The 16,108-nt window shown below is 41.1% G+C and overlaps 1 protein-coding gene across 2 annotated transcripts in view; it reads right to left on the bottom strand.

Moving 5' to 3' along the window:
* Nucleotides 1-15,776, bottom strand: part of insyn1 (inhibitory synaptic factor 1) — a 59,455-nt gene extending 43,679 nt beyond the window's left edge. Inside the window, exons 1-2 of one of the 2 annotated variants that reach the window (XM_020592490.1) lie at nucleotides 14,414-15,776; nucleotides 12,366-13,930 (exon numbers count right to left, since the gene is read on the bottom strand). In XM_020592490.1, the coding sequence (XP_020448146.1) occupies nucleotides 12,366-12,509 (144 nt within the window). In that variant the 5' untranslated portion in view covers nucleotides 12,510-13,930; nucleotides 14,414-15,776. Of the gene's footprint in view, nucleotides 1-12,365; nucleotides 13,931-14,171; nucleotides 14,324-14,413 lie in introns of those variants that run through there. The other variant, XM_020592491.1, reaches the window with a different exon arrangement.
* Nucleotides 15,777-16,108: the final 332 nt, after the last annotated feature.

Here is a 16,108-nt window from a genome sequence, read left to right as displayed (position 1 = left end):
GCTCGAGCTCTTTTAAAAGCAAAGACAGGTGATCGTGCACCAGCTGGGAGAATGAAGACTCAGGCTCAGTGTCACCCCAAATCCCCGCTAATGTTTGAAACATGTCCAAAATGCCTCTGTTGACGCGTCGTCCCCACAAATCCAGTTTGGCTTTAAATGCAGCTACTTTATCTGCCAACTTGAAGACAGTTGTCATTTTCCCCTGAAGTGACAGATTGAGTTCATTGAGCAGGCTGAATATGTCGCACAAGTAAGACAGTTTTGGCGCTCAAGTGACCGAGATGTAACCGAGAGAATGCGGTCATTTTTCAAAATAAAAGATCATTCAGACTCAGATAATAAATAAAACGGAAATAATTAATGAGTTCTTGTGCGGCCCGGTACCAATTGATCCACGGACCGGTACCGGGCCGCGGCCCGGGGGTTGGGGACCACTGATATACAGTATCCATGTGCATTACTTGTGGCTATACCTTATATGTGAGTCAGTGTGGACAAATATAAGCATATCTTGTGTAACAAATTTACTATAGAAAGAACCATGGTCTATTAAAATGTTGTGTAGAGTATTTTTTATGTAAACTAAAGACAATGATGGAAGCACTACTTAGGTTATATTATGTCATTCAATCAAACCATATTGATTTCAGTCACCCTAAGAATGCCTGATCTCACAGAACTGCAAACTTCAGTGGCCATGGTCAAAATGACCACCACCAAAATCAGTGGGATTTATCATTAAAATACCTATTTTTCTCTGTTGACCTTTAAATTAACTTGCTGTAGTGGTTTCAGTAATTGCTGTTGGGATTATTCTTTGTTCTGTTGTCTCTAGGACAGCCTGCACATCAGAAGTCCTTGGGCAAATTTTTTTTAGGAAGGTCTAACTAGTATTTTTATTAATAGTTCATCTGCAGACTATTATTTTTGATTAACTGACCACCACAATTTCCTATAGGTCAAGATGAAGTCATCACATCTTTCTTTGTCCAAGCAACAGTCCAAAAACCCAGCAATGTTATTACAGTATAAGACAAGGGAATTCAACACGTTCTCACATTTGAAATCGCAATCAATCCATCTTTGTCATTTTCACTTGAAAAATGATTTAAACTAATAATGTAATTAATTATTAAAACAGTTGTGGATTAATGTTCTGATGATTGACTAGTCATTTAACTGAATTATTGTTGCAGCTCTAATTGTATTGCATTGAGATGTAAAAATATAAGGGTTCTGCATCTCTTGATAGATTGTTGAAACATTCGTATCATCTAAAACTCCTCTTATTTTTGACATGTTTTGGTTGTCAAACAGCTGCATGGTCATAAAATAGGCAGTTATAAAACTTTCTAAAAAAGCTAGTGGTAATTCCTGACCTGTTAGCATTTTGAGACCCTTGATAAGATTGGTCTTTTTATAACCATACAGCCATTTGACAGCAGAAACAGCTTGATGCCTGGTCTGCTTCACTGGAGCACAGCAATAAACATATAGCTACAAGTTGACATGTCCATGTGGCATTACAGACAAAAAGTATGATATTTTTTATAATGAATACATTTTTTTGGTCTCTGTTCAAGACAGCTTGGGATATCAATACATAAATCATTTTCTGAAAATGTACCAAAAATTATGCATATTCATAGGCATGAAGGTATCAGGAATCCATTAATTCAAATAATTAAATACTAGATACTGTATCAAATACTTTAGCAAATAAACCAAATTATAATTTTCCCTAAACATATTTGGAAATGATTGGCACAACACGATGTTGGAAACAGAAAAGACAGTCTAGAAGATTGTTAACCTTGGGAATTTGCTAATGAATGTTCATCAGTAAGGTTATCAGTAAATTTTTTTTCCAATCTTCTTTTTGCATAATCATAATTATGATTTGTCTCTCTAATCAGAACCTGCAGCACATGGTCCACCGCATCCCCATCAACCTGCAGTCCCATCCCCAGAGAATAACAACAGTCCTAGAAGTCCAATTATATTTTTTACCCTCATAGACCTTGCTTTATTGTCTACTTTGCATAAAATACAAAAATCTCAGGCTTCATCATCAACTGCCAACTGCATAGGTGACTGCACATATGACAAAAAATATTAATCGTCCAAGCAGTTTGTTGACATGTTCTATCCCTGTCAGCTCTTAGTGGTGTCTGAATAATTAGTCTGTCCTCTCCGCTGTGCCTCTTTCATGTTGCCCTGCCCAGCATTCAATGGTGTGTTGTCATGCAGCCATCAGCGGTAGCAGCCATCCACACTGGCACAGTGTGAGCTGCTAGTGCAAGGCAATAAAAGAAAGTAAGAGGGAGATTCCAGCAACATGGAGTGCTATCTTTGAAGGAACTCGACAGAGTATAGGTTTGTGCTTTTGTTCTAAGACTTTGAGATTTTAAAGGTGCTACCCTGTGCATGAACTGAATTCATATTCATAATCATAGTCAAATGTTTCACCTACAACCTCAACACATACTCCACCAACGCCTTCTGGAACACATCTTGTGCATGTTGGACAACTGGCTTCCCTTCGGATACCATCCCCCACTGAAATCTAGCACAAGCAATGCACTTTGCAAGCTAACAACTTGCATCAAGCCAGACAAGAAAAAAACATCATTAGAACTGTTTTTGATGTCATATTAACAAACTCTCATTTTCTCATCAGTTAGGACATGTACTTTATGCGTGACACAATGAATTTTTCCAGCAGTTTATACTGTAGATAGATTATTTCACTTATAATTCACTTTATTACAATTCCAGTGATTCCATATTGATGTTCACTTTGTTTTTCATTCTCTTTTTGTCCCACTCTGTGCAAAAGAATGTGACATTTTTGATCTGGCAGCCACCGTTTTGAACTTTTCGCTGCCGAGAACCCATCCGTGTCTGGCTGTTTGAAATGTCTACTCGTGGACTGAAAAACGCTTCTTATAACCTTTACTCGGTGGCAGGCAGGGCTAATTTATGGTCTGTACAAGGTAGAGAAGCTGAGAAGATGGAACAACAACAGAAGAGCTGTAATCAGAAGTGTGTCAAAAAGGGGGGTTAGTATAGTTGCATGACAGTATATTTTTTTTCCAAAATCTTTGTTAAAATGCACTTTTAAGCTTGCTAGATTTATTGTAGACTGTATCAGTCTCATCTGTTGTGATATTAAAAACGTTCACTTACATAGTAGGTGCAAGCAAAAATTACTGCAACATTGAATAAGAAACATCCTGCTCAGGTTCACAGTGCAGATTAGCTGTGATACCCTGGCTAAAACCTAGACACACTGCTTAGATAGTCTGTCAGACAGGATCCTCGCAAAGTGAAGAAATTAAAGACATTTGAATGTTAAATGGATCTCTATCTAGTTAGCATTAATTAGATGGATCACAAACAAATCCCAGTAAGGGAATGTAATGTTTGGCATTTCTAGAGTTTTGTTGTTCACATTGCAAGGTGCATTACCCCTGCATTAGCTTGTTATTTCCTACAGGATGTGAGCTTGTACTCACAGAAATTAATGCAAATTTGATGAATCCCTGCATTGTTTTCCACAGCTCACAGATGTATCTAATATCTACAGTATTTCCAAGCTGAGGACAAATTGAAGAAAAATAAAACATCTTTCAGTTAAACTCAAATTCACAACACTGTTATGAGCCCAAGTTAAATTAAGTTAAACCTCAATTTCAATAGATGGATTTATAGTACATATGCATGCAAATGCTTTATGTGACATATTCTAAATGCCTAATGTCTGTGCATTGCCCCCAAAAGCTGTGCCAGTTCAAATTTCAACAAACCGTTTCTAACATTAGCCAAACAAAAACCTAAAACTAGCCTTTTTTTTATTTATGAGCTTTATTGGAGTGTTACACAGGTGGCTAAGAGTTAATATTTCTTAACTTGGGGCAAAAATCTCCCTCAAGAACAATATTGTAGAGCTGCCTTGGTTTCAAGAGCCAGGTTCAGCCATAGAAGGAAAAACGAACGCTTTCTTTTAGTTGTTATAGTTGTGTAGGAGTAATTTTGTCAGTCAGTCTGTTCTGCAATGTATGTATGTAGCTATCAATGCAGAAGACATTTCCACAGACATCTGGTTGACATCTCTGATGATTTTGCCTTAAAAGCATGCAATTGAGGTCATTTGCAACATAGAGATGTTAATCTGCACTTTTGGTGTCTGCACAACTAATAAAGTCAAAGTCAAAGTCAAAGTGAAGAAAGGCAATCACAGCAGCTGCTATGTCAAAATTTACAAACCCACCTGTTTTCCACAGTGATATGTCCATATTTTGTCCCCTATGTGTATTCATGACCTGAATGAGTGGGAATCCTCACTGACGTCCTCTCTGTGCTTTGTTTTGCCACTATGTAAACAAATTATTCTTGCAGAAATGTGCTCAGTAACAAATGACCAGACTCTACACTAATGTATAACTCTGACAACTTCCTTATAGAATCATTTGACATTTTGAGATAATAAAATCGGTCCTCAGCACAAATGTACTTTGTAACAAGATAAACAGGGAGCTAAGTGCAATCCTTCACAATCCCATCAAATGTTTGCTAAAATGCATCAACAAAGCTGAAATGTTTCAGTGAATTTTCTACCTCATAACTTTAACACAAAGACCTCATAATGAATGACAAAGACTTTTAATTTGTCAAACTACAAGCACTCATTATTTGTGCAAGTTGTCAGGCTGTAACTGCGGAAGTGCTTTCCTCCCATGATTGTTTCTTTGTGTAGGGGCGTATGGGTTTTAATTGTGACAAAGTACTAACATATTTTGACTTTTTGTAGTACAAGTCATTGGACTACTACAATAAACTGATCATTTTTCCACGGTTCAGATATCAGATGTACTGAATATTCATAGCACTAAGAAATCCCTTGCATGTTATCTGTGAGCATCTGCTTGACACTTTATGCCATGATGGTCAAACTGTGTACAAAAACTAGAAGAGGGCTTAACAAAATTCTGATGCTTTTTGAGGTCAAATAAATGTAGTGCAGTAAAAAGTACAATGTATGCCTTTAAAACATAGTAAAAATGAAGTATGAACTTGCATACAATAAAACTACTCAAGTGCAGATACCTCAAAAATGTACTTAAGTACAGTATTTGAGGAAACATACTTAGTTCTATTCCACCACTAGATACAGCTGCTTAGTTGTAGTGTCATTTCAGCTCAACTATTTCTTCTGCTTAAAAATGCCTTTTGAAACTAGGTTGATTTATGATGCATCACTAATCATGCTAAAAATAAAAGGAAGGACAAAATAAGACTTCCCGATAATCCTTCAGTACAACACAGTTCCAAAGATTGTAGCTGGATTAAGCTGCTAGACCGGTGAGTGGGTTTGGCCCTCAATGCCCTAAGTACTTTCACAAGCCACAAAAATGGAGGAAAACATAACATATGTTCGAAATTGAATCTCATTATTAATTAGTATTTCTATTTATGTTTTATGGGCATCAATATGCTTGGTAAAAATTTGTATCCACACCTGTTAAAAGGGACAGTCAGTCTGACTGCCTAATGGAGAGCAAGCTGTCCCTCTGCGTACAGTATGCTTTGACACAATGAAATGATGTAGTTATTCTTGGAGGCTGCTTGGATGCCATTTTTCACACCATTAACTACAGCCTACTGGTTTTATTCACAGCACAGAGATGGGCGAAAACAATCCTAAACACGCCCACGAACAAGCACAATTGCAACAACTGATATAAGCTGTTCCACCCAGTCTGTCGCAATTCTGTGCAGCAGGAGAAACACTACTCCGTCCACCCTTCATTGTTTTCTCTCTTGCGCACATTCTCTGTCTTTCTTTTCTCAACCTTTAACTCACTTTTTCATCCCATTTTGGTTTATCCTTGCCCAATGTGAACAACAAACAAAAGAGTATGTGGCTGAATCACAAAGTTCAAACATGCATGGTGAACACTTTCACTGCTTTTTCTGTAACTAGCCCAGAATAGGCAAGTTAGTTTATAAAAATCAATGAGCACAATTAGTGCAATTTTTGGAATGTGAGGTGTAAAGCCCTCATTATAGTCTCTGCTGAGTGCAGGGTTCACAGAGGGAGGCAGAGCTCAAAGGGCCAGCTAATCCAGTGGGTCTCACAGGCGTGATGGGCTAGTCAATATGCTGGGCCTGCATCCTAAAGGAGCTGAAGCGCCACAGCAAAGATAGGTAAAAGAGGCTCAGGGGAATGCTTTGCATGGTGTGGTTTTATTCTCCCTGCACTTCTCAAGGTTAGATGATGCTGAAGTCTTAACCCTTTGTTTTCCACTGCTCCCTCCCTTAATTGATTCTGCTCTCCTTACAGAGCACCTTAATGTTTACTTTTTCATATGCAAATTAATAAATGACTCTGGTATTGCAGTCAATGTAAGTTATCCTTGGTAAATCATCATCTAAATGCACAAGATGTTTAATATCTCTTCCCATCTTTAAAACAGGTATAGCTATATTTGTACCAAAGTATCTGTTAATAGGGTCAAGAGGGTCACCATGATGGATTTGTATTGCAAACATGTAGCCAGGTCAGAATCGATTCAGAATCAACCTAAAGATGATCTGTCATTCTATTTCAAGCCCCGAAGCAGTGTTTCATCAGTCCTGAAAATAATTGAGCCTCTGATTCACTCCAAGAAAGGGAGCTCAGCTCAAGGCAGCAACACAGGTGTGGAGATGGCAAGGAGTTTTGTATTCAGTGAAGAATAGATAAGGCTTGAGGTGCTTTGTTCTTGTTGTTTTCCAGAGCACAGAGAACTCTGCTGGAGGCACGTCACCAAGTTTAATTTAGGAATTTAATTTCCACACATAAAAGAGGTCAGGCAGAGAGGAACAAATTGACAGACACGGGAGGCAAGTACTTGTCATTTCTTCCAAATGGCTTTTAATGAGAAGAAACCCTTTGGCCCAGGTATGTCATGCTGAAGGTGCTTTCCTGGGTGAGTGGTTAAGCTTTCAGTGTTTTCCCACTGAGTGTTGCTGGCCTGCAAGGACAGCTGGTCTGCATGTTCACAGGTTGAATAGAAAAAACCCCGCCTTGATCTGAAGCAAATGGTTTGTTGAGAACAGGTGGAGAGCAGACTGGGCCTTCCTCAATGGAGATCACTGGGCTGTTGTCAGCTGGGCAGTAAACCCACAACAGAATTGGTGCTTTGTGGAAAATGATCCACCAGGACGCAGCTTTGTAACTGAGTGTAATTTCTGATTGTAGGCATTCATTTGGAGAAACAGAAAGAACCACAGTCACCATCCAAGTGAATGTGGTCAAACAAAATAGAATTGATTCATAATATAATTACAGTAGGCTTTCCTCTTATTTTTCCAGACTTTGTAAAACGAGAGACCCTATTCTTATTATGTGGTGACGATGGGGTGGGGTCATCAGATTTCATTACCATGTCCTTAAGCATTCCCCCACCAAGAATTTCCTTGTAATAGAAATAACTATTTCATGGAACGGGAGTGTGTTTATCAGTTTACCTATTGTTCTTCTTCCTGAGTTTAAGTGCTGTTGTTCATGAGAAGCCTCCCTCATCTTTACACGCTGAAGTGACAGTTTTCTACTCCCTGCCCTGCTCAGCAGTGGCAGGAAGAAACACAAAGAGGGGAAAGGATATGACCCCTGCAGAAAAAAAATGCCCTTTGATTTAGGTTTTGGTATTCCCTGGGCTGAGCTTGTAACAGATTTGGTTCAGTGTGGTAGCTTCACCCAAGAGAGATCGTGGTTCCCCACTCGAGGAGGATGTATCATAAGTGGTTTCAGTCTCGATCAGGAAGCACCACAGGCTGGCTGATCTGGGGCCAGCTGTTTGGACACATTACCTCAACATGTGCACTGGGCTTTAACAAAGCAGTATTTAAGCATATTTCAGACATAAAAGAGAATCGTGTGATAGCCTTTCTGATCAGATCATTTACATAGTTGTTTTCTTTGACAGACTCAGTTTTAGCACCAATGCCTTGATTTGACAGCCAGGCCAATGGGATGAGTCGTTACCTGTCTTTGTACTCTCACATGTGGACCGACACCTATTGTCCTGGTGTGAATTGGGGTGGAACTGTTTGGGTAGAGATTTGAAAACAGAGTTGTAGATGGATGACAAGTTGTGTCTGAGTTCACCGCCCCCATTTAGAGAGTGGTGATCTATTTGGACAAAAATTGCTTCTTTGACTCCTCTCTCAAAGCAGTGGTGCTCTCTGGAGAGGATCTGGACGTCACTGTCTTCACAGATACCAGACCCTAATGACTCAGTCATTAGAGGATGTTGTTGGCCATTGAAGGACTGAAACCCTACCCAGTGGGATAAATACCTCCTGCTCACCACTAGTCAGGTAGAACTGATGAAGCCTCTTGGATGAGAGGTGAAATGTCTTCCACCTAAAACTACAGATGGTAAATGGTCTTATACTTGTATAGTGCTTTTTTACACTTTACAGCACACTCAAAGTGCTTTTACACTACTTGGCCATTCACACTCCGGTGACATCACCAGGAGCAACTGGGGGTTCAGTGTCTTGCTCAAGGACACTTTGACACATTGACTGGACAAGCCAGGAATTGAACTGCTAATTCTCTGGTTAGGAAACAACCCACTCTACCTCCTGAGCCATAGCCGCCCCCAATGCCTTCTTCTAAGTTTTTGCATACTATGACCCAGTTGACTGAGAATTTGAAAGGACACAAAGCCCAGTTACTGCTACTCACAGGTGAAAACGTGTTGACTATGATCTTATGTAGATCAAAAGCTTCCATGACACTGTTTCAAAAATCCATTGTATAATTCTAAAACTGCACAGTGGTCAGTGTCATTGATAAAGCTGTTACTCGATACATTCCTAAAAAGCTGACATTTGGAGGACAGAGTTTCCACCTGACGCCAGTGTTTTCCTCCTGCCTCTGTCTTTTTGTCCTTAGGCCTCCAATAGCTGAGTAGAAACATTAAGCCAATCTGCAGCACTAGCATGAGGATGTGTGTACACCTACCACAAGGCCGTCTGATGGACATGCTGTATTCTGCTACTGATAATTACTCTTTGTCCAGCTTATATTCACTCCTCTAATTTAGAGCTTTAATTCTAAGAGTCCTGATTGCCTCCATGTGTTCAATTGTCTGGAGCTGAGCAAAAAACGTGTGACATTGTCTGCTCGTATGATTCTGCATATTAACTACAGCCACATAATCACAGTCCATCATTCCTTTTTGGTTCCATATAAAGATGTGTAGCTCACTGCCAGCCCCCTTCCCCACCAGTTCATGCAACTGCCTTTTCTCCCTGTCTCATTTTTTTGCACTTCATTAAATTCTTTCAATTTACCAGTCTGCATCTCTCTATTAACCAACTTGGGTGCTTTCCCACATTTGCATTTCCTTAGTTGCCATTTTTTAGTGAGGTTCATTTTGAACAAAAAGAACAATTCAACATTATAAATTGCAGAGGGTGTTTTGCAAAACAATGAAATGCCATTTTTTTTCTCCCTTTGTTTATCCACAAACTTCTAAGTCCAAGGTTGATGTGATACCTAATTGAATTGCTTCCTCTAGAGTTGCCACTCCTGCCAATATTATAAATACAGATGGAGTAGTTTTATCACTGTGTTGCTTTCTGATGTTCTTCCTTTAGGTCCTTCTCAATTTACTTGTCAGAAAGCTTGTGATGGGATTCACAACTAAGACAGGCTATAATAGGCTTGTGAAATGAGCAGTCTTGGAAAACTTCAGGTAATGTGTTGCATTTTTCTTTGGCATGTAAAAAAGATTGAAACTGTACTGCAGCACGAACACAAAACAGTCACTTTTACATTTAAATGATCTATTATGTATAGTAACAGTATGCTAAATCTGGATTATACAGTATTTGTTCACTATAATAGCAGTAAGTGCATAGTTTAACAGAAAGAATTTGTTCTTTTATATGATAGTTTTGGGGTAGGTTGCTAAGTGTCTGCAGATTTCAATTGTAGACAAAATCAGCTAATTTTAGTAGTCAGATTGCTACATACAGTATATGCATGTCATCGACTTTCAAACTGTTCTTTTTGAGAACAGATCATTGACTGCTGCTTAATGCTGTTGGCTGCTACAGTATAATAATAATAATAATCACCTTTATTTGGCCAAGCATATTGCACATACATACAAGGAATTTATTTCCGGTACAGAACCGAGGCAGCCACCCGCAGTGCCAACACCAACAGCTCTAACCATCGGGGGCAACTGGGGGGTGTCTTGCCCAAGGACACCTCGACATGTGGACTGCCGGCACTGTGATTCAAACCACCAACCCTCCGGTTGGAGACGACCGCTCTACCCACTGAACCACAGTTGCGCATGATAATCCTGTAAGATAATGATGATTGTATCTACCTCGGTGTACCAGTAAGCTGGTATCAGACTCATATCCTTATATATCTTCAGTATTTTGCTTTGTACATTTTGAAATAAAATTTTAAAACTAAATTTTCCTAGAAATAAGCATACATGGTTATTAAAGCTGAATTGTGCCACTGTCAACTATGCTTTTAATAGTCGACGGCGATTCACTGGCCAAAAGAAGACACCACAGGATTAGATCATACTGCACTGAGTGTTGCTTGCAGTGATTCAAAGTCACTTTGCAATGTGAGCTGGACCTGTTCTCCAGGAAAATGATGTTTGCAATGGGATGATGAATTCTGGCAGGCAAGAAAGTAAAACCCATGGGTGACCCCTTGTTAAGACTACAGTGCTTTATGATGATGGCAATCCACTTTGTGGTAGAATCATTGGAGGTGAAGGTCATCTAAAAGGGATTGTTCTCATAATTTTTTTTAAACTTGTTTCTTTTCCTAGTTTATTTCATCACGTTAGCTGCGTCAAACATTTGTCTGTTTCTCTTTGATACAATCTGTAGTCTCACTGGTCAGTTAATTGCAGTATATTGATACAAGCATGCCACTGTAGCTAATATGATTCCTTAGCCATTTTAATATGTGGGATTTTGCTCTCCCAATAAAAAATGACATTTGAGCCACTGTGCAGAGTCCTCTCTAATGGGGTCTGTGATAAGAATGGTAATATGCATTGGAGCTGGCAGAGGCACAGGCCATGTTTTTGTTTATAAATAGCTCCAGCCAGCATTATTCCACTTGCAGTTGTCTCATAATCATCAATCACTCCTGCGTGCAGGCCGGCTTCTCCTGCTAACCAGAGAGAAGGTGCGCTGTGAGTGCCCCTTACACCTTCAAATGTGCAAGTACATAAAGTACAGAGTGGTGAGTGGGAGAGCTGGGAGTCGTGGAGAAGTCAGTCACTCCATCACCTGTGCTGTGATGGAGTGAGTTATGGCTGTTTCGCCACAGCTGTTTGAAATCCTCCTCCTCCTTTAGGTCATTACATACAGTTTTAGTTTTTCAGCACAATTAGATATACATATTCACATATGCTCCCTCTGCATCCTTGATCAGAAGCTGGTGGAAGCTAATCATGTGACTGGAGGATGTGGGACGACACTCATTTGCTGAGGTTTTATTTGTCTCTGCCTCTCTATCTGTCATTACCTTTTTCTCTGGAGGAGCTCACAGCTTTGAGGACAATGCTGGAGGAAGATCCCAGAGAGATAATGAAGGCCATTTTGTACTCTCACACCCATGTACAGATGTACTCTAATAATCCCTCAACGCCCACAATGTGTTTTAGTCCATATGTTTATAGATGCATGTAAGAGCACATGCACACAGTGTATCTCTCTCAAGTGATCCTTGTTCCAACTGTGTGCAGTACATGCATACACAAACGCACGCACGCACACACACACACACACACACACACACACACACACCACACACACAAATATCTTTGTGTTACCAACGCAGTTGCAAAAATACAGTGGGAATCCAAATGATCCTTAACAAAATGGTTATATAACTATCGCAGCGTTAAGTCTTATATCTTATCAAAGCCTACCCCTGTTTTCTTTCAGCCTTGCTTTGCTGTTTTTCAACAGCTCTTCACATCTACTGTACCTCCCACAAGACACCACTGAACACATGAAGGACATTTGCAATTGACGGTAAGCAGCTGTTTGAACAAAAAAGGAAGACAGAGGCTTCTTCCACTGCAGTTGTAATCAACAATATCTTCCTGTTAGGGCAACAAGAAAGTGAAATCTCATCACTTTCAAATCTTAATCAAAATCTCCATGCTGCAAAAGGAATTTTCCACTTAGTTGAATGCAGCCTATGTGAGAAGCACACCCACCTGGCACCCACATTCTCTCCCTGCCTCAGTCTCTTTCTCTCCCTGTGCCTCGCTAATCTCCCCCAATATGTGGAAGTTGATTTTGAACCTCACCTCCCGGAGTTCCTTGGCCACATCCTTGAGCTCTTTGAGAATGCCTTCTAGCTGGTCAATCACCATCTTCATGTGGCTGCGGATACGTTCTCTCGGGCTGGGGGTCTCAGAGGTGTCCTGGGCCGGAGCTCTGCTGAGGGACATCCTTCACAGGGTGATGTGGGGCCAGTGGCCAACAGGCTGAGGGCGTGGGGGAGCCGAGTCGGGGTCCATGTCTTTGGCTACAAGGAGCCGCAGTGCTACTGATCCGAACAGGGGCCCCGGCCACGCAGGGAGACCTCAACATCTTAAAAGCACCTGGGCAGCCAAAACACCTTGCCTCGCCCGCTCAATCGGCACAGAGTCACACTCTGACATCCATGCCTTCTGGTAGATGCTTCCAAAAATGAGGAGGAAATGAGCAAATGCAGTAAATCCATAAAAAACGAAGAGGCAAAATACACAGGCTAAAGCTGGTATGAAACTCTTACATAATCACGTTGAGCCAGCTCATTTCATGTGTCACTGTGTATGTTTGAAACTGTTCCAGAGGAGCTGCTATTTAAAACGCCTGCCTATACAGGCATGGGACTTTTCCCTTCGTTCACTTGTCCTGTACAGTCTTTTTCACTTGGGAAACACAGTGACATAAAGACCAACATACAAAAGTGAAAGCAGTACTCTTTTACAGAGTAAGCTATATAACATAAATAGAAAAATAGAATTCCCAGCAGTGGCTCAATTTTCAAAATTATTTTGTTCTACATTACTGGAGACCGGTGGGGATAAGACTTGCCTTCAAAATATAGTCTCTCATACAGGCCTACTGTCTTTAATGAGGGAAAGGACAGCTCCTGTTTTAGAAGGGGATATTCCTCTGTGCAGTGTGTTGTTTCTTCTCCAGTAAAAATAAAATTCTCAAAAGAAACTCACATCAAAATAAACTTTGATTTTCCATTTTCTTTACAGGTGATGACTTGTCCATGAAATGCAGCAAAGTAGGTGTGAGTCTTTGCACAGTGTATCCAGTCTACCCGCAAAATCAGGGCTTATTCCAGGTGGTGTGAGATCACAACGAACTGATTTCTAAGCCAGCAAAACTTAATGATGGTGATGAGAATTTGTGGAGAAAAAAAACAATCATGGTGTTGATGAGACACAGTTACAAGGGGGCTGGAAGGCAAACAAGTACCTACCCCTGTGAATTTGGGTGGCAGCTTGTCTTATGCAGCAGCACTCTCCACGTCTTCTCACAAAACACTGACCCACAGCTGTCCACAGGGGTGTGCCCAAAAACCAAGGGAGCAGAAAGAGAAAAGGGATTCTCTTCTTTCCTTCAGTTGTTGCTAGGGGAACCTGGTCTGCCTCCTTGTGCTGTGATTTGATAATTATTTTACTTGTTATCCATGTAGTGTAGGTTTTCTCAGTGGACCCTTTTCAGAGAGGCAGGGAGGTACGTGCCACCCCGCAGGACAAGATAAATCCCATGAAAGCTTCCCAGAGGAGCCCCAGAGAATGAGCAGCTTCTGGCCAAATCCAGGGTGATGCCACAGCCATGGGGTGCACTGGCCAATCACACATGGCACCTGGACAGATGGGAAGGAAAGCAATCACTTATTCTCTAATGTCTAGTTCCCCTCTCCTTTCTATCCCTGCCTCTCTCTCTAGAGCAGCATGGAAAGCAACAATAGTTTGATTGAAGGAGACTCGACGATAGGCAGGAATGAACTGCATTTTAGCTGCTGTTGAAATTAAGCTCTTGTTTCAGGAGCACTTGCCTCACCTCCATACACACACACACACATGAATGAACACACACCTACTCACCTTTCCTGTGCTTCACTTTGCTGTTGCTATGCCCAAAGCTTACGTTCCATGCACAGCAGGATCATTCAAGCTACACACAACCTCCTGATTCTTTAGCACTCCCTCTGTCGCACATCTTCTGTTCTCGCTGCCTTGCTGTTTTCTCTTCCTCTCTTTCTGTCTCTGTCTCACACTCAGACACACACACTCTCCCTCTCTCTTCCTCATACACACACAGTTCTTTCCCTCCCTCCCCTACTTACTGTCTTGACAGAGAGAGAAGCTTCTCTCAGCAGGGTTATTTCACTCTGAGACTGTGGCTCATCAGAGGAGGAGTAGAAGTGGAGGATGAAGCTGTGGAGGAGGAGGAGGCAGGAGGCATGAGGTGGGAACAATGAATGGCCCTGATAGCACTTGGAGAAGGGAGAGAGAAGAATGAAGATGACTAAGAATCAGAGCAGCGAGGAGAGCTCCTGCTTCGAATTGTGATACAGCCACGGCGGATACCATCACTCAGACAACTGCGCTTCCGAAGCCACACCAGCCGTCATCCCCTGTCAGCATTCACCTGCATCAGGAAGCAGGAGACAGAGTGGCTGAGCTACTGCTGTGAAAAAGGAGCTGTGTGATTCTTATGACAAGCCTCTTCCTCTATATCTGCCTGGTTTTATCTCTCTCTCCTCCCTTTCTGTCACTCTTTCTCTTTCTCCAACCCCATCTCTCTGCCCCTGTGCCCTCACTGTGTCCTCGCTGACTGCCGGATGAAGGGAAGCTGATGCCAGAGTTTATCATGGGGGTCAGGCTCCTACCAGCCCCACTCGGCTGTTCTGCTCGGCTCTGTGGAGGAGGAGCTTTGTGTTTTAAAGGCACAGTGCCTCCTCTCCTTACTTCTCCTCTCTGCTGGTGTCTACACTCCCTCACTATCTCCTCTCATGCTACCTATCTAGGTTTTGTCACAGTTGTATCAGGGGTGTTATCGCTCTCTTAAATCAAATTGATGTCTTCCTCTGCCACCAGCCAAGCAAGTCTCTAGGGACGGAGTGTCCCACAATCCTGGGCTGTTACACTGTTAATATACAAAGCAGGTTGGTGTTTGATGACCTCATCTGACTGAGAGACAGAAATAGTGAGGGCGGGTGAACATGACTTTTTCTCTACCTCGTCTTCTTCATCAGGATTTTTTTTTTTCAACACGAGACACAGCCCTGTATAACCCCGCCAGACGCAGTTACCCTAATATAAAATTAGTTTTCTAAAGGGGATAATGTAACAGTAAATCAAATTCATAATGACAACTTCTTGAGTAATGCATTCCATTTACCAGAAGGTTTTGGCAGATGACTCTAGTGAACAGCCAGAGGCTCTATGCATTCCTTAGCATAATTGTAAAGAGCAATGCAAAGTGGAATCGGTTTAGGTGGAGCTTTCATGGAGATAAATTTGTTCTGGGGTCCTCTGTGGTTTCTACTATTAGGATCTCAGTTATTTATGCCGATGCTGTAAAGTTAATTGGGGTAATATTCTGTAGCATATAAAATTTTCTTTTGCATGTTTTTTGATTAATAACTGGTTGACCCTGGCTTTTACAAAATATAATAAAGAAATGCTTCATATTATATGCAGTCCTTCCCTACTGGAAGTATGCAGTTTCTTTATGTCATGTTAGGGCTTAATCAAATTATGAATATGTCATCGCATTCTAAAGTACGTTGCAATTCTATGTGAAGTTTGAGAAGTGTGATGGGATCCTGTTCCATTCCTTGCATTTATACATGGCTGACGAAGTGTTGCAATGGAAAGATGCTTCTCGCAAACTGTTCCCTGAAAGAAACAGGTGTCCTTGAACATGTTTTCTTTGTAGCTTCACTACTCAGTCTCTCCGTGAATATGGGAGGCTCCTCTCTTAGAACTCAGCTTCCAGCACATTTTTGCAATAGTTCTCTTTTTCGTTAACATTG

The sequence above is a fragment of the Monopterus albus genome, unplaced genomic scaffold, assembly GCF_001952655.1.
Source record: "Monopterus albus unplaced genomic scaffold, M_albus_1.0 scaffold17.1, whole genome shotgun sequence".
NCBI lineage: Eukaryota > Metazoa > Chordata > Actinopteri > Synbranchiformes > Synbranchidae > Monopterus > Monopterus albus.
This window is presented reverse-complemented; position numbering and strand designations above follow the sequence as displayed.